Source organism: Mus pahari, chromosome 4, assembly GCF_900095145.1.
Source record: "Mus pahari chromosome 4, PAHARI_EIJ_v1.1, whole genome shotgun sequence".
Classification (NCBI taxonomy): Eukaryota; Metazoa; Chordata; class Mammalia; order Rodentia; family Muridae; genus Mus; species Mus pahari.
Genome location: NC_034593.1, coordinates 118,654,978 through 118,682,728, shown reverse-complemented (window position 1 = coordinate 118,682,728; position 27,751 = coordinate 118,654,978). Strand labels below are relative to the sequence as shown.

The 27,751-nt window shown below is 42.8% G+C and overlaps 1 protein-coding gene across 1 annotated transcript; it reads right to left on the bottom strand.

Annotated features, from left to right (window-relative positions):
• Window positions 1-528: 528 nt before the first annotated feature.
• On the bottom strand, window positions 529-20,009 carry Etnppl (ethanolamine-phosphate phospho-lyase). The gene is made up of 13 exons (XM_029537552.1): window positions 19,829-20,009; window positions 16,985-17,103; window positions 16,605-16,764; window positions 14,565-14,639; window positions 11,441-11,531; window positions 10,226-10,342; window positions 7,825-7,907; window positions 7,071-7,296; window positions 5,970-6,124; window positions 5,205-5,294; window positions 4,618-4,748; window positions 2,798-2,865; window positions 529-1,707 (listed from the first exon to the last, which is right to left on the bottom strand). The coding sequence occupies exons 1-13, from the start codon at window positions 19,882-19,884 to the stop codon at window positions 1,579-1,581; spliced, it is 1,500 nt and encodes a 499-aa protein (XP_029393412.1). The 5' UTR covers window positions 19,885-20,009; the 3' UTR covers window positions 529-1,578.
• Window positions 20,010-27,751: the final 7,742 nt, after the last annotated feature.

Genomic DNA, 27,751 nt, shown 5'->3' with positions numbered 1-27,751 from the left:
TGTGGAAAAGTGGCCTGGAGGCAGAGCTCGGAGTGGTGTGTGTGGACGACTACTTAGCAAGGAAGAAGTGATGGGAGTGTGTAAATAGCTGAAAATGGTCTAGTTAGTTGTCCAGGGACATGAGAGTATTAGAACAAAAGGAGATGTGGGTCACAGGCATGTAAATGGTTATATTGCATGAATGCTCCATGTTATGATTTTTTTTTTTTGTATCACCCTTTAATGCCTACCAGAAGCATCCACTACAGAAGTAACACTGGCCATTCACACAGGTAAATGATGATGGCGTCATGAGCATCAGGCTCATGGAAGTGGGCCAGCAGCCTAGGCTCCTTCGTGTTAAGACCAGTTTCCCAATGCCCTTATTGATACCCTGCTGATTGAAGCAGACTACAATGTTGATCCCCTGATATGATTCTTCTCCTTGAAGAGACAACCAACCCCCTGTGGAAAGCTGACTACAGAGGTGCCTTTTCCCCCCACAAGGACCAGTGGTTTGTTCCATTAGGAATTGATTCCTTATAGTTGTTCAGTTTGCCTTGTTTTTATTTTTTTGTTTTTTGAACAGATTTTCAGCATCACGATCCAAGGCCTTCCACAAGGAGTTCCCTAAATTACCATTATCCAGAGAACAGGCTCATACTCCAAAGGAGACATCTCACTCAGTTAACAGTAAACAGGCATAGAAAAGTTACTGTCTCATCTTTATGGAATAAAAACAAATCGGCAAGTTTAATAACTAGTAGGAAGGCAGTGGAAAGATGTAGGTCAGACGAAGGTAATTTAGGACCTTGGGATGCAGGTGATAATGAACTTGGGGAAAATAAGATGTTCGGAGGAGGGACCATTTTTACCTGATAGGTAAGCCACTTGGTCAAGGTGGCATAGCCTGTGAGTAGCCAGAACCAAAGTGCCCAACTCTGAATGCTGGAGTTTGGCTGCTTCTGCCACTCTAGGACCTTACTCATGCCAGCGTTTCTCTGTGTGTGAGTTCCCTTCCAGTTCCCACAGGATGGCAAATAACCATGCTTCTTAGCAACCACTGTTCTTTGCCATTTTCCTCTCAGCTCTGCGATTTCCTTTCAGAACAATTTAGATTTCACCACCATGACCCACAGAGCTCTCTGCATTTTATAGTCTTCATTTTTGTTTAGATCATCTTTTATTTTATTAAAATATAGAGATAGAGTTTTTATATCAACCATTTTAGAGTATTTCTCATGATTAAAAAAATTTCAGTATGCTTACTCTCTGAAGTGAAGGAATAGACTTCATTTGTTTCTCTAATTTCAAACATTGCAATGTGAGAAGCAAGGTGCCCAGCTTAATTTTGCAAAGGAAAACTCAGTTTTAGTAGAATAAATAACCTCAGAATTACAGGCAATGAATTATCAGACAGGAGGGTCAATCAATAATGTTGACATAGTTTATCACTTTGATCATTGATATTATTAATCTATATTTTAATGTGAAAATTAGACAGATTGAAAATAGTAATTTAAAGGATCACTAAGAGATGAGATGCGTCCACTTGCATGCTGTGTCCTGGATATTTCTCCACTGTTTAGCACTCAGCTCTCATGTCTTGAGTCTTTTGCTGAGCAGGGCACGCTGGTCTGAGCGCACACCATTTCTCTTTCCCCTGTGGATTTCTCCAGCCTCGGTGGCACTAAGGTTGGGCATTTCCACATGTATTTCCTTAGGCATCTGCAAAGACAGGGTCACTAAACTTCCATGGAAGTCCACCTCTTCACACACCCAACCTCCTTAGACACCAGTCCTTTGAAAGGCAATGTCAACAGCAATCCTGAGACTCCAGGACAAACTTTTATACCCGTGCAATGACTCGACCAACATCAGGGTCTGAGGCCCTGCAGCCAACTCTTGGTTTTGCAAGATCCTGGTCAGCAAAGCCATTCTGTAGCTAGGATTCTGACCTAGATTTGATAAGCTCTTCCTGCCCTTTTGATAATAACAAATCCCTATGACAGCTCTGTGTTGTGTGAAGAGACAGAGGGTGTCTTGTTAGAAATAATTTGCTCCCATTCAAACACCCCCATTTTTTCTTTTTCTCTTTCTCTCTCTCTCTCTTTTTTTAACCATGAAAAGGACTTTGCCTACTGTGCTGGGTGCACAGGCAGGCTCTGGGCACTGAATGTTCCCTTGCCATCGAAGCTATAAACAAATAACAAATTATGCAACAAAGCCTCTCCAGGTTTTGCTTCTCTGTTTCCAGGCCTGGGCGCTCTTTCTCACACCACAGGCAGTTCAGGAAGAGAATGGAAAAGCCCTCTGCTGGAAGTGCCTCAAGACTGGAAACTAGGCCACTCACTGTCTGTGATTGCACAGGCCACAGGCAGCTGTGGAGGCTTCCACCTCAGCTCACTGCAGAAGCGAGTTTTGGTGTTTCAGAACCAGGCTTCCAAGGCTCCGGTAGATGGTGAAGGGCATTGTGGGAACCAGAGGTGACTACGGGTGGCTTTCTGAGACACTATGAGAAAGCTCAGGCCATTTGTTAGTGTCTCCCCATATTTGAAAGCTGTGTTTATAGACCGGAAGAGAGGTCCATGATTTTTATTTGTATTTTTATATGAGAATAAACTTGTGAGCATGGTGATTTGGTTTCATTACTTGCAAATGATATGCTGTTGGCTCTGAGAACTTAATTGTACACTCAAACTTGCAATGATCACTGGACCTTAGCATAAGCTGCTTTTGTTCTAACGGTCACTGCACATTCAAAAAGTAATCCCCAGTGCTTTGAGCTCTCCCTAAACACAAAGCAGCCACCTCTTACCTTTGTTCTGTAAGCTGTGTTCTCAGAGAACACAATTCCACTCTTGGAGTCCATGACCTCTTCTAAAACTAAATCAGAGAAGACAGAGAAGTTAGACCAATATAATAAAAAATAGTGTCTAGGAATATAAGGACTAATAAGTACCAGAGAAGAGGCATGCAATATCTGTAAAAAAATATTACCATTAGAATTGCTGGCTTTTTTTTTTTGTAAAATTATTTTATTGCTATTTATGTGTCTGGGCGTTTTGCTTACATGTATGTCTGTGCACCATTTGCATGCCTTGTGCCCTCAGAAGCCAGAGGGTGAATGGTGAATCCCTTGGACCTGGAGTTACAGATGGTTGTGAGCTACTGTGTGGATGCTGGGACTTGAACCCTGGTCCTTTGGAAGAGCAGTTGGTGCTCTTTACTGCTGAGTCATCTCTCCAGCTCCAGCTTACACTTTGATTTTTATTTTTCACTGTTTTTTTTTTTCTTTTTTCTTTTCTTTTCTTTTCTTTTCTTTTTTTTTTATGGCGCTGAATCTAGTTTGCCTGTGTCTGGTCCACATAGTCCAGTTCTTCTGGGCTGTTAGTAATATCATTCAGTTTAGTCTGAGTTGGATCAGCCTGGGTGACAGCAGTCTGTCCTTCTACCTGGTGTTGCAGGATCCCAGGGCACACCAGCTGGGAGGATGTTTGACAGGTTTGGGTGTGAGCATGTTCTCTGAGTCCAAAGAGAGACCCTACTGAGAATAACAGGTTGATGTGCAAGTTTCCAAACATTAACGTTCTATAATGTGTTGACTTATAGCTTCTCGTCATGTCTTAACAGTAGTTAAGAAAACCAAGCAAAGAGTTTGAATGCATTCATATATAATATGAATAAAGCAAAATGTAATAAAAGAGGGCTAATATTTCAATAGTTGCATGATTTCAATACCATTTTACAGTGTTTATTTACTTTCCAATGCAATTTATGTTCGTAACAGGAAAATAAGTTAATTAAGTTGTATAATCTGAATGAACAGAAGATAAAATACCTACGGTGGGCCAGAGTTCTGAATGAAAAATGAAAGTCCTCAAAATAAACATAAACATAAAAAACACTTTGATATTTGAAACATTCTTGACTATGAAGAGGGAAAAAAATTCAAAGTGAAATGATTCAGCAGATGGTAAAAACTGTTCATTTGTGCCTTGTACTTTTTTATTAAAAATATTTCAGATATCGTTTGTCTCTTTGGTTTTGTTGGAGTTGGAGTCTTGCTGTGCAGCATATTGGATCTATTGCTCTTATGCCTGGACAGTAGCTTGGCTCATGGCTGTGTACTGCGAAGAAGGCTGATACACTATCTGAATGGAACTATGCATTGTTAGTGGCGAGAGGCACAGCTTAAAAAAACCTAGTTGTCTAAAGGAAAGAGAAATGATCAGCAAAACAGGGTGCATTAGATATGATGGGGTTCGCCTGTAATCTGAGCATTCACAAGGCTGGAGCAGGAAGATCATGAATCTAAGGCTAGCCTGGGCTACACAGCAAGACCTTGTCAAAAAAGCAAGATAAACAACAAATATGGCCCCTCTCTTAGCCAAGCAGTAACAGCAATGTGCTAATTTACCAAAAACTTATATTTGGAGTTGTATGACAAGAAAGAAAAAAATATTTTGATCCAACTAAGAGTCCACGTCGTTTATTTTTGCAGCTATCTGAGTCTAGTTTGAAGGGAAAGTTATCTATTTCTTTTTTTTTTTTTCTTGCTCCATGTCCCTTGTGAATAGAAGGCTAGAAAAGTGCATTGGGGAGCTTGGGAGAAAAGGGGAGAGATCGTGGACCAACCTGTTAAAATGCCATCAAGGTGGTCCACCATGAACTTTGCGTCGTCTTCTGTGAAGCACATGGGTGGCTTTATTTTCAGCACGTTCCTGTGAGGGCCATCGGCACTGAGAAGTATCCCTTTCCCTTTCATCCTAATCCATGCAGAAAATGAAGGGCCATGAGCACATGTGGCTGGGGATGAAGGGCCATGGGCACATGCAGTGGGGGATGAAGGATCATGGGCACATGCGGTGGGGGATAAAGGGCCATGGGCACATGTGGTGGGGGATGAAGGGCCATGTGCACATGCAGTGGGGGGATGAAGGGCCATGGTACATGCGGTGGGGGATGAAGGGCCATGGTACATGCGGTGGGGGGATGAAGGGCCATGGGCACATGCAGTGGGGGGATAAAGGGCCATGGTACATGCGGTGGGGGATGAAGGGTCATGGGTACATGCAGGGGAGGATGAAGAAGGATCATGGGCACATGCGGTAGGGGATGAAGGGTCATGGGCACTTATAGAGTCTCCTTTTTCAGAGAGATCAGAGGTAGGAAATCAAGTGCTCAAGGGGCCGAGACAGTGAAGGGATGTGGGGCGAGCTTACTCGTAGATGACATGCTGTGCTTCAGCTGTCGCAGGAGTTCTTTCCTCATGGTCCTTCACCAAATCAATGCCAATAAAAAGGCCGACACCTCTGAGGAAGAGGGAAATGAATCCGTGGATATTCTTAGAGACTGGCACTGTCACCAAACTACATTTGCTGTGAAGTTGAGTGTGACGCTGCTTAAGTGGAATGCTACTGATTTTTAACTAACTCAAGAAACTAAGCTAGTTGCCTTGAGTTTTTGAAGCAGCTTTGTCATCAAGGATTTCTGTCCACTTAATAGTATAAGAGAATAGTACATTCAAACAAGTTTGTGTATGTGTGCATAGAAAACATATATGTGCATAGGCACATGTGTGCATGTGCCCATGGTGGGCAGAGGCCAACTTCAGTGGTGTTAGTTTGGTACCATCCCTGATGTTAACACAGGCTCTCTCTATGGCCTGAAACGTGCTGGTTAAGATACCCTGCCTGTGCTATGATCGCAAGTGTTATCCGCAGGTCATTTAGAATCATTTTGTCTTCCTTCCTTTCATCTCTTGGACTTAATATCGTCCTAACTACAGAAAAAGAAAACCTATAAATGTGACCGAACACATGTACACAAATATTGCCAGGGTGGTTCCTGAGTCTTGGGTTAACCCTGATCTTTGCTTTCTCTGTTTCCTCAGTGTCTGAATATATTTTAGTTAAAAACTGCAAGGTAAAATATAAGCTATTCTGCTATGGAGAAACAAATGTGTCCATGATTCTCGGTCAACACACCTGATGTCCCCTATCAAAGGATGCTTAGCCTTCTGTTCATTCAGTAATTTGATGAGATAGTTCCCCACTCTGACGGCATTTCCTTGAAGGTTTTCCTTTTCAATTACATCCAGCACAGCTAAGCCAACTGCACAGGACACTGGATTTCCTCCATACTACAGACAAAGCGAGGAAAACAACAATGGAATTAGTGGTATTGCTTCATTCATGAGGAATTTGGCATTCAATGTATGTCTGAAAAACAAAAACATACTTTAAGCCTTCAGCAGTCCTCACAAAGGTATACATTGTCAAGGACACACATGTTTAATGTACATGTAAAAATACAATTTTAACTGAACTTTTTTTTGTAATATAAATCTTTTAGACTTAGAAGACAGATGATTTTATTTATTGGTATTGAGTGAAAATTCACTCCTGGATCTATTCTCCAGGATGTGTAACTAGTATGAGGGATTGTAAGAAACTTATTGATTCATCCAAGCAGTAACAAAGTATTATATTGTAAATTAAAGATTCGGAAGTGTGGTTCAGTAAGGGAAGTAAGTGTTCTCCCTCCTTACAGAGCTGACTGAAAAACAGCTAAGCAATAGTTTCTCTGAGAAAACCCAACCCTTCTGAGATTTGACTCTTGCTTTGGTCTGTAACAGCGCTGCTGCTATGCACACTATGGTGATGTCTAAGCCCAACGCTTATTCCATTGGGGAGTTAAGCCAAAGAAATGAAGCTTTCCAAAGAGAAACATTTAGTATCTGTTCTGGGAGTTGACTAACATTCATAGTACCATACCAAATCCTCTGAATGCTTTAAAATAGTTTGGGGAATTTCAATATGATTCAAAACAAATAAGATCGCATTGTCTGTTAACGAAATAACCGCTGAAGTTTAGCAGAGTGACTGTCTGTTGTTAGAAAGTCCAACAAGACTGTTTGGGGAAGAAGAAAAGCAGAAGAAAAAAACAAAGAGAATTCAGTCTGGTTTAACCAAAGTTTGACAAGAATATTAGAGTGGTTTACTGCTAACACTTTTCCAGTGTTAGGAAAAGTCTAAGAACATGCATTATTTTCCCCTTTAGAATGAAATCCGTGAACCAAAATTTACCGTATTGAAATATTCCATGCCCGAGCTGCTGAAGGCTTCTGCAATTTCTTTGGTTGTCACCACACAGGATATCGGATGACCGTTGCCCATAGGTTTCCCCATGGTGACGATGTCTGGGACGAAGTCTTCACCATGCATCTGGAAGCTCCAGAAGTACTTCCCAACTCTGCCAAAGCCCACTTGAACTTCGTCAGCAATGAACACACCACCCGCTCTGTGCACGTGTCTGAAAAGTAATGGTATATGGTGACGCCCTCAGACCACTGAGTGTCCCCAGAACTACCCAAAAAGACTACTGAAGTCAGAAAAATGTTAACCGGAAGCATCTGTGTTAAAAATATTCTAGGACTCAAAACCTCGTAGAGATGTTACAGGGTAGTTGCATGGTTTCTAGAAGAGCTCTACCCCATATGCTGCTTAGAGTTCACCGTATTGCAACATTTCACTTGGGAAGAGAGCTGGGCAAGTGGATCTTACCAAGGTTAATCGATCTTCACAGTTTTACTCATTGGCAAGGTGTAGGGATGAGCCAATGAGACAGGATGCTTGGCAGGAGCTGGAGTATACTTCTAGAGGTTGGACTATGTTAAACTCATTATTTTTTGTATCTCTGGAAAGACCAGGGAACATCCTAAAGTCCCGAAGTAGCAAGGAGTCAGGAGCAGATGTTTACCAGCTAATCTGGCAGTATGGACCTTATAGACTTGTCGTAGTGCCCTCAGCTTGACCAAGGATGCCCAAGTCAAGTACATACTCAGCCACTTTCTGGAAGTAGCCTGCTGGAGGAATAATTTGTCCACCACAACTCTGCATGGATTCAGCAATAAAGGCAGCAATCTATACAAGAAAAGATGGGGTCAAAAATCTATACACGATAGGCTCCCCTCCTAAAAAAAGAAGAACCTCCTATGCAGCAGGTTTCTATTTTAAAGATTTCTTTTTATTTAATATGTATGGGTGTTTTTGTCTGCACATATGTCTGTGCACCAGGATATGCAGTACTCAGAGAGGCCAGAAGAGGGCACTGGATCCTTTGCAACTGGACTTACATATAGTTCTTAGTGGCCCTGTAGGTGTTGGGAACCAAACACTGAGAGAATCTGTGCTCTTAACGGCTAAACCATCTCTCCAGCTTCAAGAGCATGCTATTTTAAAGAAGATTTAAAAATCTTTATATTTAATTTTATGAGTGTGCACGTCTACCTCTGCACGTTTGTACACACATGTGCTGGTGTACAAGGAGGTCAGGAGGCATGAATCCCATGGAGCTGGAGTTACGAGTGGTTGTGAGCCACCTGCCATTGACGCTGAGAACCAAACTCTTGTCCTCTGCAAGAGCAGTGTTCTTGACTGCTGGGTTATCTTTCCATCCCCTAGAGTAGGTTTAAAATGGCTAGAAACACACCCATGGTAAGTGCTAAAAAGACTGGTAATTATAAACAAAAGCTATCCGTACCAGAGGAGCACCCATCTAAATGATGTCCTAGGACACAAAGCCACCAAAGGAAGTGGAGGTCATGAGAGGTGGACTTCATAATGGAAGGGCAATATTTTTGTCAGGTTGGGTCAAGTAAAACTAATATATGGATGTCTGTGATATGAACCTTTGGAAATGGATCTAGGTTCAAAAGGCATAACCTTGGCTCCCATTTCTGTTAGTAAAACTGGACCACTTGAGGCTAGAGTCAGCACCAAGGAAGTAGGTGGCTGCACGTGAGGGGCTGCATTGCTATATTTGTGGGTCTGGGATTACACTAAGCTTCCCTCAAAAGCTAGGCATCTCAACAGTAAGTATAGGGGAAGCATGTCAGACGCTACGGGAGGAGAGGCTCAAAACGGCAGTCACTGAAGGAAGAAGTGAAAGCTCAAGAAAGGGAGAAAGAGATCTGGAGACTCAAGCCTGCGAGAAAGGCATGAGAGGAGATCTAGAGGCTCAAGCCTGTGAGAAAGGCATGGGAAAGAGATCTAAAGACTTAAGCCTGCGTCCAGACTCCATACGAGCAGCATTAACCTGGGTGAAGTTCTTCACCTCATAGTTACTTAGTGTCTTAGCTGTAAAGTGGGGCTGCTGGACCCCAGAGACTTCTGTTTTAACCTTCAATGACTTTGTAAGCACAGCTGACATTTAGAAGCACATACCCTGTGTTTACTTCTTCATAGCTTTCAGCATTGGTAACTTGGTTGCATCAACCTCCCAAATGTTTTTTTTTTATTTTTTTTTTAATGTTTTTTTTTTTTTTTTTTTTTTTTTTATTATTAAAAGTCACTTGGACCCTCTGTTAGCGGCAGAGTCCATATAATCCTGTTAGGTTAAACATATTTTCTAAAAGCATTATTTACCATCAGAAGCTCCAAAGCTCTTTGAGTAGGTAGAGCTTTAGGCTCATCTGCCCAGGGATGTTACAGAGGGCATGGAAGCAAAGCAGGAGTGGGGTTGGGAGCAGAGGCAGGGCTGTAGGTGGGAGAGACACTCCAGAAAGAGAAGGGCTCTTCTGTCATGAAGATAAAAATATTGCAATTCACTGGAAAAGGCAAATCGTTTTTATTTAATGAAGTATTCGTATTGTCACGTCTGTGACGCAAGCCAATTTAAAGGCCATGTGTTGTCAAGTTGCATTTAATCTGCACCTAAGTAGCCCCATGATGGGTATAGAATGAACATGTATCTGAGGACAGCAGGTTGAAGGATGAAAACTTTAACCCATTTCCTGTTCTCAATTACTCTGATGTTGTCCTGGAAGCTCAGGACCGGGGGGAATAGCCTTTGCTTCTGCCTTGGCTTAGCGAGAAGCCAAGTCTCAGTCCTGTGGCTCCTGGAGGTCCACTAGCTCCTGGCAGCACCAAGCTCCCCTGAGGATCTGAGAGCTTAGATGGGTCCTGCTTCTCCCATGATCCTCAGAGGTGGAGGAATCTGACCTCCGGACCAGACCCTCTATAGTACCCGAGAGAGCAGCATTAGGCCGTCAGCACCGGGGATGTGTAGTAATTATCTTTCTATGATAAATGAAAATTTGCTGCGACAAAGTACTTTTGACACAAAAACCAAGTGAGAATGGAATCAACAAAGAACAAAGGCATTGTCTTCTCTGTAGAGAGTTCCAACTGTGGTAACTATTTCCATAAAAGACTTTAAAAGTGTTTCCCATAATGCCCACCTTCCTTCCGCCTCTGTGAACCTCTTCAATGATCTTCTTCACCTCGTCTGCATACGCAGTGGATGGGTCTTCGTGGTCCTCTCTGTATTTGCCTCTGTAAGTATCTGGAGCTGGGGCCTAAAATGTCAGATAATACAGTTTCTCCATACTTGCATCTGGACCAAACTTAAAGACCAAGGGACCATCTATTTCCCTACCTGCGCATGTTGGAGGGCGGCCCTGTTGACCCAACGTTCCCCCCGCCCCCAATGCCTTTATCTTTCTGCACATTTCTGAGTGCTGCGAAGAACTGACCTCTGAATTGTGAGCTGGAGCTTAGACATGCCAGCCCCTCTAAGTCAGAGCTTTATCTGTATTCACACAGGAAGCAAATTCAGATTGGCGAGCGCAATTACATTATATAAAAAATGGTGGGCTGGTGAGATGGCTCAGTAGGTAAGAGCACCCGACTGCTCTTCCAAAGGTCTGGAGTTCAAATCCCAGCAACTGCATGGTGGCTCATAACCATCCGTAACAAGATCTGATGCCCTCTTCTGGAGTGTCTGGAGACAGCTACAGTGTACTTACATATAATAAATAAATAAACAAAAAAAATGGCACAAAGTGGAGACTGAACTAATGACTGTATGTAAAACAAACTCGCACTGTTGATTACATCAGAAACCACGATCACTTAGGAAACTCAGGGTTCTCTTAGTGCTTAGAGTCTTGCAATAAGGCAGTGCAGACTCTTGCTGACCCTCAGTTAACACAGTGATAGGAAGTGAATTTCACTGTTACAACAACCTGGCTGGCCTCTCTGTTGGATGCAACATACCTTTTTCTCAATTCTCATTACTGCCATAACTATGCTTTATGTAAATTGTCTTTACTAACAGCCAGAGAAGCTCATTGAGCTCTGAGTGTTGGCCTCGTTGGAAGAGTGGCTGGAGATGAGTGGACACTGGTTACAAGTCTGCTCGACAGGTCTACCACTGAACTCTCCTGCCGTGGTCCTCGCTCTGAACCACATGTCTCCCACTGAACTCTCCTACCGTGGTCCTTGCTCTGAGCCACAAGCAGCCAGTCTGTGGCCCCTGAGTTCAGCACACCACACAACTGCTCTCAAGTTTAGCTTCTTTCCCATGGTTCCACTCTGCTTGGAAGGTTGGACTGAATGGCGGTAGATGCTCTTCTAGCCCCGGTATTCCGATCATAGGACTCAGGGATATTTACCACATGTACAGATTCCCTCTTGACATCTTTGTCCTTCTGAAACTTGTAAGGACTGATCTCAATTAGTGATGACAGGTGGCCGTGGTAAGCACTGAAATGAAAAAGGAAAGTCACGCAATGAGTTCTAGGAAAGGGGTTTTTGTAGTATGTGAAACTAGTCTTTCCTGTCACTTAGTGTCAGTCATCTGGGGGGGGGGGAGCTCAATACTGGCGCCATGTTTAACTGCAAAACTAGGCCTAGTCTTTCTTCATGACAGCAGTGGTATTTGATTTTTCTATTGCCCCTTATACATGTAAGGAGAATCTGGTATTTCTCCTCATAGGCAATTGCTTTTATTATAGTAGGAAAAATAAACATTAGTTCTTTAGATTATATTTCTTTGAATTGGTTGTCTCTAAATGTGGACATTTTTATATCTCATGCAGTCTTGTGGGTTGAGTTTTCTATATTCTCAAACTTTTTTTTTACATTAATTGATTGATTGGATCCAGGGGATCAGACTCAGGCAGTGAGGCATGGCAAGCAAGTATCTGCTGAGTCATCTTACCAGCCTAAACTTTTAAAAATAGGCCTCACAGGGAGTTCGGTCCGGCCTTAAACTCCTGGCCTCAAGTGGTTGATTCTTCTGGGCCTCAGCTGGGATACAGGCATGTGCCACCATGCCTGGTTAGTGAGTCTGAAAACAATCTTATAGACTCGGGTTTCTGCTTGGAGGGCTACCTAAAGGATGCTCGGTTGGACAGGAAAATACTGAGGGGTTACAGGAGAGAAACTCGGACTGAGAGATGACCGAGTAGCAACGAAACCCTTCTTTCTCACTCAACACACAAATGGAGAAGACATTTCTCTTTCTGTTTCTGTTTCTTGCCCAGAAGTGTAATCAGCAGATGTGGAGGGAAAGGTCTAAGCGGCCCATCCACAGATGGCTCCAGACAGACAGACTCTGGCCTAGATCGTATAGGAAACCCCAAACCAGCAACAGAAGGAAGGATGAGAATCCTAACTGAAAAAGCGATAAAGACGACGAAAAGATGATTAAAGCGTAAAACTTATGTGAGAAGATTCTCGAATCAACATTGCCAATTCAACAATGCAAATCAAGATATGTTATACCCAGCAGAGAAATAGCAATGAGAGAAAAACGGAAAGCTGGTTAGTACTGAGGTTGGCTAGGCTGCGGAGAGGGGGCCTTTCCTGTGTGTGTCTGGTGTCGCAATCACACTGGAAACAAATATGGCAAATTTCAGTTAAATTAGCAGCACCTGCCGCTTAGCTATCTTGTTTCTGGATTTTTATCCCTGAGGCATTCTCAGAATGTCCTATGGAAGACCATACAGCAGGATCTCTGCTTGGTCAGGGAGTGATGCCGTCCGTGCCCATCACTCAGGGGAAGAATGCCGTACAGTGAGAACAATGCTGTAATCCAATATGGCGGCAATTTCCCACTCGGAGCTACGGGCACTTGAGCATCTTCAGTCTACCCCGACAATGTCCAAGCAGACCCTGGACTTCTGATACTCAGTGAGTAAAGAAGGAGCATAAGATATGTCAACATACCTCATGCTGACTAAACATTGAAATGGCAACACACGCGCAGACTACCCCAAACTACTAGAACACTTAAAATCCCATATGTGGCTCAGATTATGTTTCTGAGTTAGAGGAATGGAGCAAATGTCAGGAATTCTACGTGGGATGAAGTATGAAAACAAAGAGATCTACAGTAACTTTGGTAAAGCAGATGCACATAAGATAACACACATTTTATGTGATATAAAAAGTAAAACAATGTGAAAGTCAACACAGAGTTAGACGGGAGGAAGAAAGGGATTAGCAGAAGTGGAAGGGAGAGCCGAGCAGCAGTAAATATGATCAGAAACCATGAACATGTATGAAAATATCATAAAATCAATTATCATATGCAATTAATACACATAAAACAAATAGCATAAAGTAGGTACATTAAGTATATTATTAAATTGACCATAGGTTCATAAAAATATATAATAAACACATTATGATAGTTGTCCATAAGTGATAGAGAATGAGAATTTAAAAAAAAGAAATGCCCCACTCCAAGTATGTTTATCTCCTAATATACAGAACCTAAGAATATGTTTCATAGTAGAGATGATTTTCTAGTATAGTAAATTGAGGAACACTCAATGAGGGGGTTATTCTGGATTATTTGGGTGGATCCAATATAATCAGAAATAAAACAGGAGGCAGGAATGTGATAATCAAAGATGGCAGTGTGAGAAGAAAAGCGAAAGCTTACTAGGGTGATGGCTGACTTTAAAGGGAAAACCTGCCACTGTAGGCCATGAGATACAGACATATAACCTGCAAGAGCCAAGAGTTCCCCACAGCTAGACCAGATTTTAGCTCAGCGAGTTATTTTAGCTTTCTGATGAAATCTATGGCAATAGTTTTGTATTGATTTGAATCCATAAGCTTACAGTAACAGATGAAGCAGCAACAATAGAAAATGAATCACACATTGAAGGGAGTCTATGGGAGGGCACAAAGTAAGGTGACGTATTTAATTTCACTCTGTGGGCTTATGGGGTGAGGGAGTAGACGAGATAATTTTAAAAGCATTAGTAAATACGGATGTCAAGTTTCTCATTTAAAATCAGTTATCCTGTTTGGGAGGTTAGAGTTCACTCGACCATTGGTAGTTGTGATCAAATGAAAAAGAACTAAAGTTTTAAATTTGCTATAAATTGCTATGTTTAATATCAAGTACGGTGGATAATCATGATAGTGAAGCGAATGTCTGGATTTTAAAGAAATTAATTATGTTTTTAGTTTGGGAACACTTGAGTTATGTAGAGGTAGCATTAGCTGCAACGTGTAGTTAGTTACTGAATAAAATGTCAACCCCGATTCCCGTCAAGCCTACAAGGCTGCAGTCATCAAGACACCCAGGAAAGTGCTCCGAGAGAGTGCATTAGCCTAGAAAGAGTGCATGCAACCTCTACGCTGCTGCACCTTATTGTGTGATTTCAAAACACCCTCCCCCCTCAGTGCCTGTGGTCTTAGTAGATGAGTTTGGTATAGATTGGTACATTTCTGGCTCTGAAGGGGCTTCTTCCTTAGAAGCCTGTGTCTAGGACTTACTGGTCAAGGGTGATCACATCCTGGTGGCCTCGGAACTGCCGTGCCAGGCGTAAGGCTAAGTCGTTGGCTTCGGATCTATTAACACAGAGAAGGGACAAAGTGACAGCCTCTTTTAAAAATGGCCCAGTGTGAGTTACAGAAACTGTAAACTGACATTTATTCAGAAATGTATAATGTGGAACAGAGGCCTCCTTTCCCTCTCCATCCTGCCCCGCTGAAGTTCTCCCTGTAACTTTGTAACACATGTGTAACAGCCATTAAGGAATAAGACACATAAAAGAAACCTAAAGATCGACAGCTATGCTCCCCACTTCACCCAGCCCAGCCGCATCAGGGATGACTAGCTTTTTTGTTTGTTTGTTTGTTTTTCGAGACAGGGTTTCTCTGTGTAGTTCTGGCTGTCCTGGAACTCACTTTGTAGACCAGGCTGACCTCGAACTCAGAAATCCACCTGCCTCTGCCTCCCAAGTACTGGGATTAAAGGTGTGTGCCACCACTGCCCTGCTAGGGATGACTAGCTTTAAGTACATTAAGAATCCCACCGTAAGCCCTGTCTCAGGAGGGATAGACCACCCTCCAGCCTGGATGCCAGCCCTATCTCAGGAGAGATGGACCACCCTCCAGTCTGGATACAAGCCCTTCTCAGGAGAGATGGACCACCCTCCAGTCTGGATACAGCCCTTTTTAGGAGGGATGGACCACCCTCCAGCCTGGATGCCAGCCCTATCTCAGGAGAGATGGACCACCCTCCAGCCTGGATACAAGCCCTTCTCAGGAGAGATGGACTACCCTCCAGCCTGGATACAAGCCCTTCTCAGGAGAGATGGACCACCCTCCAGCCTGAATACAAGCCCTTCTCAGGAGGGATGGACCACCCTCCAGCCTGGATGCCCAATCAAGGTGCATTGGCTCAGTGCTTGGTTAGTTTCCTTATCTGTAAGATTGAGATCATACGTTTTTCTGCCTAGTTCAGAGTCTAAATAAACTCTCCTTAAGTGGAGAAAGGAAACAGTCACTCAAAGAATACTCCTGGGACTGTGTTTGCTTCTATTTATTCTCTCGAAGGCGAGTGTTGCCATCTCCTTTCCTATGGGCGGGGCAACAACCTCAGAGAGGTGAAATAACCAGAACGAGATTTCTCATCAATGGAGGAATAGCCAGTATTTAGACAAGACACCTGTATGCCTTTGATACTATCATTTTTTGCAATGGGTATGCAGCATCACATACATTCTCTAAGGACAGTGCCGTTTGGGATTTATCTCTCTTTGGTAGTCTAGAATTCTCTAGAGATGAAAGTTAGATATTATGTTCCATTTCTAAAAGGCGAGAATGATTTATAACAATTCAGGGGACCCTCAAATGCCTTCTCAGTTTGTTACAAAAGAAAACAATGATGCTCTCGTTACAAAATACCCTTTGGAAAAGAGAGTCACAGAAAATCCTAACAAGCAGACATTATAGCTTTCTAAATATCAAATCCCAAACTCGGTATCGCTTTTAAAAATAGCAAAGCTGCATACAGCTTCTCCCAAACATAACATTACACTTTCAGCTTCACACCTTCTTGGGCATGCATTTGCAAATCACACCTTTTGATATCTGTACAGTTGTCCACAGAATGGATACATTACCATTTGTGCTTACAGAACTTAAATGTTGGAATGTATCTTCACTTGGATTTTCTTGTGTTTGCACTGGTAAAATATGCTCAGTTTTTGTAGAAAAGCAAGCCAGTAAAAAAAAAATTCTTATGAAATTACAGTTTCTTTAGTGGGGTCACTTATTTGCTGAAATCTGCATTTAATGACTGCGGGCTGCCTGTTTTCATTACCCATTTTACTGTGTGACAAGATGACTTCACTGGATTCCATTAGGCTCAGAGTCATGAAATAAAGTAAAAGATTCAGAAAGGTCCACTCCTAATGAGGGTCCCTTAGTGAGTGGCAAGAATTTCCTTGAATCTTTCTCGATTCATCAAATGGAAAAGGTGCGCCGATGAAAAGGGGGCCGTAGGGATGCAAGAAACCAGACACATACCCGGAGTTTGTGAAGTAGCAAACCGAGAGCTCCTGAGGCAGGGTGGCGGTAAGGCGCTTGGCAAACTCGATGATGTTGTCGTGGAGGAAGCGAGAATTTGTATTTAGTAATTCCATCTGTTTTGCAGCAGCTTTGACCACTTCTGGATGACAGTGTCCCACTAAAATGTAGGAGGTAAAAAAGGTACAATTCTAAGAGCTTTGGAGGAGAAGGAAATTCTGAAGGGAAAGAAAAGAGTTTGGGCTCCTTGCTCCTTGTTTTACCGCAACTTTCCCCTTTTAGAGCAACTCAGCAGAGGAAAGGGACATTTGTTATGAAATTTCCGAGGTAAACAGGGCTCCGCACTAATCTCCTCCAATGCCCTGTGCGTAGATGCTTACCGTGCGCCACGTTGTTGATGCAGTCTAAGTACCGTTCTCCTTTCTCATCAAACATGTATTGCCCCCGGGCTCGCATTATTTTGATGGGATCCGCTGCAAAGAAAATTTTGCAGGAGGGCCTAGAAATGGGCAAAGGAAATCCTTTTAGTTTGGTCAGACAACTCAGTATTTTTCCTCCCCAGTGGAGGTCAACTGTCTGTGGAAAATTACAGTTACATAAGGGAAAGGGAAAACATGGGCCATGTGACCACATTATTTTTTCATTTTATATTAGCTTGGAATCCTTCATCCTAATCCACTGTGGATGTCATTGGTGACATGTCTACGTTAGAGTCTCATGAATCTGCTTCCTTAAAACTCACCTTTCCTTTGGGAAATTTTATTCTACTGGAATAAAATGACCACCCCCACATAGGCTTTCTGTTATATCAGAAGCTGCTATATAGCTTAATAAATATTTTCTCATGTAATACTTATAACCATTTCTCCCTTCCCTCTCTCCTTTCAAATTACTTTAAAAGAAAATTAATAGATAACTATAAATAACTTAGAGTTAAGTATTCCAAAGGGGATTTTCACATATTTCGAGTATCTCTTGTCCTGTATCAAATAAATGGCTTCCCATCTTAAATATTTAAATTAATTGTTCTAGAATGCTACTGTGAGCAAAATAAGTTCCTGTTAGTCTTGGTTATGTCTGTGAACATATATGGCATAAAAATTAGCAACACATAAATATTACTGAGGTTTCTAATCTTGGCTCAACAAGCTTTTAAGACCTAAAACTAAAACTATATGAACTTTTGTTTATCTGGCTTTTTGTGGTTTTTTTAAGACTGGCTTTCTGTGGAGCTCTGCCTGTCCTGGAATTTGTTCTGTGGACCAGGCTGGCCTTGAATTTACAGAGATCCGCCTGCCTCTGCCTTGAGTACTGGGATTAAAAGATTAAAGGCATATACCACCACTGCATGGCTATGTTTTTATTTTGATGTGTTTGCCTACTAAAGAATTCTGTATACATTCAAGAGTGGTGGTCTCAACCTGTGGGTCACAACCCCCTCAGGTGTTACCTTTCACAGAGTTTGCCTATCAGATATTTACATCAAAATTCATGACAACAAAATTATAATTATGAGGTAGCCGTAAAATAATTTTATGCCTGGGGATCACCACAACATAAAGAGCTATATTAAAAGGTTTCACCTTAGGAAATTGAGAGCCAATGATCTATAGGGTTTGTGGAGATTTTGTAATATCTGTTGATTAAGGTGATAATGATTAAGGTGATTAAGGTTGATTAAGGTAATAAAACATTTAGAAAATGTTTTGATTACTAGGAGTAGTGGGAAACCTCAAATTTTAAAGTGGCACATGGCTGTGGTATAGGTTGATGTAGTTTTATGTGTAGAATTGAGGATTGAATCCCATGACTTGTTAGACAAACAGTCCGCCAGAAAGCTCAACCCCACTTCCTAGCTTATGTAGTTTTTAGAGCATCAGCTAAAATTAGAAAAAGGATATATACGAGAACGTCTTGTTGGCTGAACCTCAACTGTTTGTAGTTAGCTACAAGTTTAGAGCCATGCAGAGGGCCCAGAGTCTGACTGACAGGCTACAGAGCACTCCTTGCTTTTTAAGCATACTGTGGCCGTCTGACTTTCTGTAAAATTCTAGCTTACCCCACCGGACAGTCCATACTATATTTCCTTTCATAAACTTTGCCATTTTTCCCTCAGAAATTATGTTTCTGAAGGAATCTAGTTAGAAAAGGCTGCAACCAGTGAATGATGGAGGAGTTTGGGTCATTGTGAGAGAGCTCTTGGTCCTCTCAACATTCTGTAGCCTTCCTGGTAGAAGTGGGGAACTTCAGTACTGGAACCTGGTCAGCCGTTCTCCCAGAGTACTCTGCTTCTTCCCCTTATGCCTTGGTCTATATATCCTTTTGCTACACCAGGTGGAGACACACTGTGGACCTTGGTCGGTACATTCCTTAGCAGCAACAGGTATATACCCACACTGTAGACACCTGTTTATATAGGGTTAGGGCGCAGTTGTCTTTCATACGATGTTTGTTTTGTCTTAAAAAAAAAAAAAAGCAAACAAAAAACCCAGGCACAAAATATTAACTCCTTTGCTCCTAGGATGTTGTTAATATGATTTGGCAGGCGTGACATAGGTAACATGATACCTAACTAGGAGCAGAGTTCAGGCCAGTCTTTTTACACACTGTTATACTTCTAATGCATAGACACAGATGACACAAACGCCAGAACACAAGTCCTCATGAGGACACAGCCTAGGAGACCAGGAAGCTGTAAAGCACTCCTCTGAAAAGCCTGCTTTAATATATATATAAAATGTATGTATGTATATATATATTATATGTATGTATGTATAGGTATATATCTATATACCTATACATACATCTCCAGGTGATTTAAGTTTTTCCATTAGCTGCTGAAACCCTTTTCAGCCTCACCAAGCATACCGGGGGGGGGGGGGGAAAGTTCACTTGAACAACTTTAAACAAAAGTTGTCAGAATGAGTTACTTTTGGGAGGCATCAATCAAATGGTTTCTGAGTTCAGCTGTAGAGTTGATGGGCGTGGGGGAAAGCTCCCCATTTTGCTCCCAGAGCTCATTTCCCTTGGCTGGATACCCTCTTATAGGACACTGAGAGCCATCTCCTCCAACCACCTGCTGCTCTGTCTCAGAAGGGGAAGCGGAAGTGCTCTTAGGTCCCTATAGGCAGCAGCTTCCAGACCCGAGGGTGTGGCCACTCCATCTCTCCCGCAGGCTCTAGCTGTTTCCCCTCCGCCCCTTTCTGCCAGCAGCTTGCACTCACCCGATGTGCTTCTCCCGCAGCGCCAGGGTGTCCTGCTTGCTATAGAGCTCGCACATGACGGTGGTTGCACCCTTCAAGTCAACGAACGAACGTTCCTCCCTCTGTAGCCTGGGACGCTGCAAAGGATTTTGTTCTCCCCTCCTGATGCCTCCTGTCCTGGGTATCGGAGGTCACTGGTGGCATTAACCACCTAGGGTCATTCCCTTTTTAAGTGTTGCCTGCCCTTGCCCTTTGCCAAGTCCCTCCCTCCTGCTCCCCTCCTCCACCTGGTGCCTGCTTACCAAGTCAGCAGCCAGGCCACCTCCGCCCCCAGTCTGACTGGCTCCTGTCCCTTCTGCAGATGTCCCCTGCCCCTCCCCATCTTGTAATTGTATTTAACTCACCTTTGGATTTCTTAACTTTGTCTTGGTTCTGCCTTGCTTCCTCCTCCCCATAAATTCCTTCCTTCCCACTTTTTTCTTTCTTTTTGCTGCATTTCCATATCATCTTGTAAATCAAACCTGCTATTTACTGCATTGCACACAAGCAAAAAACCATATACTCCCATGTCACAGGACTGGGATTCAACCTGTGTCTCAGATGGGGAGTGATAGATCTGGTATTCCAAACATTTACTCTTAATAGTCCCAGGTAGACACCTCTAATCTCTAAAGCAAGCCAAGAGAGGAGTAAACCAGGCTATATCCCACAGTCCCTAACTTCCCAGTAGCAAACATGGAACTTGTGTGTGTGTGTGTGAGAGAGAGTGTGTATGTGTGTGTGGTGTGTTTAAACCTACTGTAGGATGGCTTTCTCTTAGAATTTGAAGTTAAATACAGAGATGGCTTCGACTTTATTTAATGATAACTACTGAGTTATAAATTCCTTTCAGAGCTAGAGGGTCACCTTGTAGATGCCGTTGATAAGAACTGAGAGGCATTAGGGAAAGAACAAGCTTAATCAAGGTCACACAGCCACTTCGCCAGAGTCTTCGCTTTCAGTTCAATCTGTGTTTTGGAAGGTCAGCAGAGAAAGCCTAGTTTGTTTGTATCAATCCATTTAACAAATATTTGGATACATATATTAATTTATGTTAAGGTACTCCTAGCACTTTTTATTTTCTGAGATACGTGGAGAAATGGAGTCCTACATCACAAAGGAAGGACAAAGAACACCGGGGTGCTGGATGAAATCCCACCTGGAATCTGGCCTCGTTCTGAACTATGTTGCCAACTGTGGGCATATGCTCATTCCCCTCAGGCTGGGAGAAATCACGAATGGCAGCACTCTTTCCGTGCTCCTTGATAGTCTCCGCACCTTAAAGCATGTTCTTCACATAATCGCTGAGAGCTTTGGGTTCTAGGTCCAGTTCATCCATAAGCTAGCTGGGCTTCTTCCTATTTGGAGATCACATTTCCCGGTATTAAAAATATCTCTCTGGGCTTTAAAGAAATGCAAATAAATCTTAAATGAAGTCATAACTAGGTGCCTGGGAAGGAGAGTCCCAAACTCCTTCCTTTTCAGTTACTTGGCATTCTTTGTCAGAAATCTTGGGTTTTAATGTTAGCAATACACCAAGTTTACATCATCTCCCTGCCTGCCCTCCCCAACCATTCCCCTCAGTCCCAGGCTCACCCACTTTCTTTCTTTATGTCTTCATTTAGATGTTTCCTAGACACCTGGGTCTTAGCTGGTTCAAGGTGAAAGCTTTGATTCACCTCCCACCAGGCTTATTTTGACCCCCAATCCATTGCTTTAGAACTTCTCCTTTACTAGGCATTTATTGGCTCATTCACTGTGTGGCAAGTGCTCACCCTCTACTAGGAATGATGTCCTAGAGATAAGATAGTGAACCAGATGGACTAGCCCCACCCTCCCGTTCTTCTTGAGCCTCAGCAGCTCCCTTACCCCCAGAGGCAATCTGCCTCCCAGGAATTCACGGGTTCTGGCCCTGCTCTGGTCAGGAGACAGGCAGGAGGAGCCCCAGGTGGTTATGGATTGACATGTGGTCAGTCTGAGCTGAGGTTTGCTGCCAGCGAACGCTTCACATTTAAATTCTCCTACTTTTCCCTTTTTTAACGTGACTATTAGCATATTGAAATTTATAAATATAAGCTTGGCTTGCTTTTCTATTAACTGACACTAGTGTTGTGGAGCGATGGAGTGATAAATAAATTGAACAATGTAATAGCTTAAATTGCTTCAATTATGATACATGCCCCAAAGGAAATAGACCAAAAAGGGTGTAAGAGTACTAGAAAAGTACGTGAGTCTCTCCCTCAATCTCATTCTTATATAAATTACTTTCAAGCCCCATTAACTCCTTTTCAAAATGCTCACCTGCTGCTACCCTGCAAAGGCTGTCTGTGTGTCTGTCTGTCTGTGCTTCCGTTTCTTTCTCTGCATCATGCTGGTGATGCCTCCTGACTTAAATGCCCAGCGACTGCCAGTTTGCTACTGCAGGATGCCCTTGGATCGTTTCACACTGGTTTTGCTTCTCCAGGTTAACTGTTTCAGGTTTCAGTTTAAATGTCCCAGACAGCCTCAGCTGGGTCATTCTTGATTATCAAAGCCCGCTCTCAACTAATTAAAAAACAAACCCAAGGAACCCCTCTCCTCTTTCCCTAAGGTAACCCAGTCTTTTCCTCTTGATGGGTGTTGTTTACTGGTGCACCCCACTAACATGACGCTCACAATACAAAAGGCTTTGATAACTCTGTATTGACTGATGGAATAAATAAGATGAACATACATTTCAATACTTATAAAAGTTATCATGATCCTCTGTTTACATATAGACCAATTCTTGATGCTTAGATTTATTATCTTTTACGAAGGGAACAACTGTTGCTTAAACAGGCCATTTCTCAGTTGTGTAACATATTTCACAATGTGGAATATATAATATTAACTAAGTGCAAAGGCTAGTCTTTAAATCAAGAGCTATTACAGAATGGCATTAAAATCAGAGTGGATAAAAGACAGCAGATTTTACAAATGTTTACCAAAATGAGATTTCATTTTGGTGCATATTTTCCACTGTGTTTGTCAGAAATGGACGTGGTCGTGTTCTTTCTTCCTAGAGGCCGATGTTTACCTTATTTGGGTCCTGACTGTGTTGATTGACTCTCCTTATTTTTGAGTGAGTCCTGACCTGAAGGTCACAAATTTCTCAACAGTCTAGGCCTGGCAAAATCAATGGATCATGTGCATGCCTGACGAGGAGGGATAGTCCACACACACCAGAGACAATCGAAATTCCACTCAGTAATCTAGTGACACGTTTACATTTTCTTCTTGGTAAAAATATGCAAAGGTGGGTGAACCGCGTGTGTGAAGTGGAGCAGCAGATTCTCCGCTGTGTGACAGAAGCCTCACAGTGGTGTGTGGGCATCCAGCGACTCCCTGCCCACTTGTTTCCCTTCACCTGCCTGGCCCTAACATCCCTCGTTTGCACAAGGATATGGCCTTTTGAAAACTGTCCATCATCTTTAACAAATGGTGGGTGTGACACTTTTCTGTCATGACACGCTTATCCAGAGGGTCTTTATTGTCCTAGTAGCACATTGCAATATGTGGGTCACACGTCCAAGCTCTACACGGCATGTAAATGGAGGTCACCTTGTGACTGACTACACCATATATACATTCTTGATCAGGAGGAGCTTGATAGATCAGAGCCATGTGTCCCACCCCTGAGAGCCGCTCCACCATCAGTGGCATGAATACCTAGTTCTCTCAGGACCAAAATACTTGATAGAGACAACGGGAGAAAGGTTTGTTCTAGTTCCGCGTTTCAGTCCATCGTGGTGGGGGAGGTTCGGCAATGTTTATGGTGGATGAACTGTGTCAGGGAAACTCATTGATGGCTAGGGTGTAAGATAAGTTTCAAAGGCTTGCCCCTAGTGAACCATTTCTGACAGTGAAGGACTTCATAACCTTCGAAGTGGCCATCATCTGGGGAACAAATGTTCCAAACTGTAGTCTGTGGTGGGTACAGTCTAGATTCAAAACATTAACACTCCTCTCACTCTCTAAACTACAGGAGCCTCCCTACATACTTCTTATTTATTTATTTATTTATTTATTTATTTATTTATTTATGTATGTATGTATGTATTTATGTATTTATGTATTTATGTATTTATTAATTCACTTTACAACCTGTTCACTGCCTCCCTCCCAGTCACCCCTTCCCACAATCCTTCCCTTCATCCAGGGGGCCCCTGGGTATCCCCCTACCCTGGCACATCAAGTCTCTTCGAGGTTAGGCACTTCTCTTCCACTGAGGCCAGACAAGCAGTGCAGCTAGAAGAACATATCTCACAGCTAGGCAACAGCTTTTGGGATAGCCCCCGCTCCAGTTGTTTAGGACCCACATGAAGACCAAGCTGCACATCTGCTACATATGAGCTGGGAGGCCTAGGTCCAGCCCATGTATGTTCTTTGGTTGGTGGTTCAGACTGAGAGCCCCAGGGGTTCAGGTTGGTTGATTCTGTTGGTCTTCCTGTGGCATTCCTATCCCCCTTGGAGCCTGCAATCATGAAGGGTTATATTTTAAATACCAAAAGTGTAGCGTGGTTCCTGATGGAGCATGCCGTCTGCTGGGAAGTCACACACAAACTCAAGAAACAGATTACGGGTACCCACCCTTTGCAGTGCTCCAGATGAGTCTGGGATCTGAAGGGTGGTGTCAGTTTGTTTCTAGTTCTGAATGGGTACAGAATATAGCGCTTCAGTGAAGGTTTGTTTGGGATGAAGGCATTTGAGCATCAACAGAGGCCAGGACTTCCCTCATTGTCTAAAAGCAGAACCTTCAGAAGAAGCTCTATCACCACACACGTCCCCAGGAGCTTCAATAACGGAGAAGAGTGACTCTCGTACCAGGCACCGAGAAGTCACTGCCAGGACAAGAAATCATAGAGAGAGGCATTGTCATGCTCCATCCTATGCCCCATCTATGCTAAGGATGACATCATTTTCCATATGCTCACAGCCCATTCTTTTCCCTTTCTTCCTCTGTTTTTCTTCCTATGCTCCAATGTGAATGAAAATTGTATCTGCTTCCTATTAACCTTTCTTTTTATCAGTTTAATTCATGGTCCCAAGCACTAAGTCTAAATGGGTAGAGGGAAAGGTTTCCATCTATGACAGCATTAACTTTCTAGAGCAGACGCTCCTAAACTAAGACCTATTTCTATATGCCCTATGAACCTAGAATGATTTCTACTTCCTTAGATGGTCAGAGAAATAAAATGACATAAAATCCAAATAAAGTTTTATTGGACGATAACCATGCTTAATGGTTCGTGTGGTGTCTCTGACTGCTCTTACTGCATAAAGTGGCATATTTGAATGGTTGCAGCCTGCCAAGCTGAAAAAATCTAAGTATGTCCACTTCCGCTCCAGCACACTGTTCTTTCAGCCTCCCTACAAGTTTCTGCTGTCTTGATTTTCATTTAGTTGTTCTGTCTGTGCCTATTAGAGCCAAGCTGCCACAGGGCAGAGGACTCACAGCTTGTTGTACACCAAATCTCTGTACTGCAGCCCCCATCATGTCGCGGATGACAGCTGCCTGGTGTGACTGAACGACAAACATTAGCTATCTATTAAACACTAGCTGTGTGTCGATCATCTGCATCAAGACTTTCCATCATGACACTAAATTGGTTGGGTCATGCCATTTGTTGCGTGCTTTAGTTTGCCCCTGCACCGTTCCCGTGTTGCAATCCCAACCCTCAATAAGTCAGAATGTGACAGTGCCTTTCGACTTATGATGGGGTTATGTGCCAATCTTAAGTTGAAAACACTGTCAGTCAACTATGGGTGGGGTACTCTTAATCTGTCAATATCATACCTAGCAAAGCAGTGTACTGGGGCGCGTGGGCTGGTCACCTGCCTGATCTCTAGGCTGTATGGAAGTTTTGGCTAATTGTTGCTCAATGAAAGAGAATCAAGTCATATATTGTTAGCTTGGGAAAATACAGCAATTCAATATACAATTTCTATTGAGTGCATATTAACTGGATACTGTTGTCAAGTTGTAAATTTTTACTTTGGGCCACAGTGGCTTAGGGGTGACTGTGCTTGGAGACAGAGCCTTCAAAGGGACCCTACTATATTATCCGCCTGATTGCTCTGAGTGACAGGCTAGTTTTATACCAACTTAATACAAGCAATAGTTATCGGAGAGGAAGAACCTCAGTTAATAAAATGCTACCATAAGACCAGGCTATAGATAGATAGCCTGTAGAACGTTTTCTTAACTTGTGACTGATGAGGAGAGCCCAGAACATTGTGGGTGGGAATACTCTGAGCTGGTTCTAAAAGAAAGCAGGCTGGACAAGTCACAAGAAACAAGCCAGTGGGCAGTAATTCTCCATGGCCATTGAATTGCATTAGTTCCTGCCTCCAGGTTCCTGCTCAGTTTGGGTTCCTGCCTTGGGTTCCATCAGAGAACCGTGAGTAAGGGTTTATAAGCCTTTCCTACCCAGGTTGTTACTGGTCACAGTTTTGTCACAGCCATAGAAACCCTAGCTAAGCAGCAGTAGCCTTCCTTTTCTTACTGCTTAGTGTTTTTCCTTCGCCTTTCACACTGCCCAATGGGTCTGCTTACACACAGGGCGTCATAGCTCTTTGTAGGTTTGAGGGCCTGACATCAGCACACTTTCCCGAAGAAGTCTATATCTGAGTGTTGCAGTCATATTGGGCATTAGCTTTTTCCCTCACCGCTTTCTCTCTTTCATAGCCCACAGCTCTTGGTACTTGCTTCTTTTTTGGACACAGGGTCCCATTATGTAACCCAGATGACTTGGGGCTTCCTATATGGTCCAGGCTGACCTTGAACAAATAAGCTCCCATCTAATAAATTCCCTTCTTTTATTTGTATGTCCTCTGGGTTTACCCAAAGCTTTTTTTTTTCATCCCTTTAGTTATAATACAGAGGATCTTGGGAATCCGATTGTTTTTGTTTGGAGTAGTAGTAGCATTTGTCCAGAATACTGTCTAAATCTCCTTTCTGTTTAGTCAGATACTAGAGAATGGATACTCTATAGAAAAAAAATTTCATTTTGGCTAACAGTTTCATTAGACTAACAGTTCTGAAGGTTGAAGGACCACATTTGATGCTGGCCTTATTTCGAGTGTGATGGTTTGAATGAGAAGTATCCCTGTAATCTCAGACTATTTGGTCCACAGGTGGTGGTGCTGTTTGGATAGGTTTAGGAGGCGTGGCCTTGCTGGAGGAAGTATGTCACTGGGGATGGGCTCTGAGGTTTCAAAGTCATGCGTCACTCCTGATTCTGAGTCACTGTCTCTGCTTCCTGCTGAGAGCTATCTGCTTGCTGTTTCAGTCCCATGCCTTCTACTGCTGTGCTTCTCTGCCATTGATGCTGACAGACTACTATCTCTTTGAAACTGTAAGCCCAAATAAACCCATTCTTCTACAACTAGCCTTGGTCATTTTTGGTTACAGCAACAGAAAAGTAACAGATGCATTATTAGAGTCCCAGGTCAGCACAGGGCCTCACCTGTCAAGAAATAGCATGGATTTATCCTTCAGGTCTCTCCGTCTTTATAAAGCCACTGTTACTTAATCATGGGGCTCTACTCTGATTATCCAACCTCATCTTTATCTCCTTCCAGAGGTCTCATATCTAAGCCCCAAGTCCACATTAGATTTCTTCTGTGCTAACCTTAGAGTATGGATTTAATTTCAGCCCATGAAACATGGTTTAGGGGAATGATTTCCTCAACTGTACTAGACTACAAACATGGCAAATAGACCTGTATACAGGGAAGGTTGTGAAATCAGTATGTGTCAAAATGTTGCTAAATAGCCCTTCTGCAAGATTATGCAGATTCAGACACTATTACATATGCCAGCAAGATCTTGCTGAAAGGATACTGATATAGCTATCTCTGTGAGGCTATGCCAATGTCTGG

Excerpts from the sequence above, each read along its gene's own strand:
- Etnppl (XM_029537552.1), bottom strand. The coding sequence starts at position 19,884 with ATGTGCGAGCTCTATAGCAAGCAGGACACCCTGGCGCTGCGGGAGAAG. Across the intron at positions 7,908-10,225 it reads TTCACAGAGGCGGAAGGAAG|ATTGCTGCCTTTATTGCTGA; the intron begins GTGGGCATTATG and ends TTTCTTGTATAG. Across the intron at positions 7,297-7,824 it reads TACTTCCAGAAAGTGGCTGA|ACACGTGCACAGAGCGGGTG; the intron begins GTATGTACTTGA and ends ATTACTTTTCAG.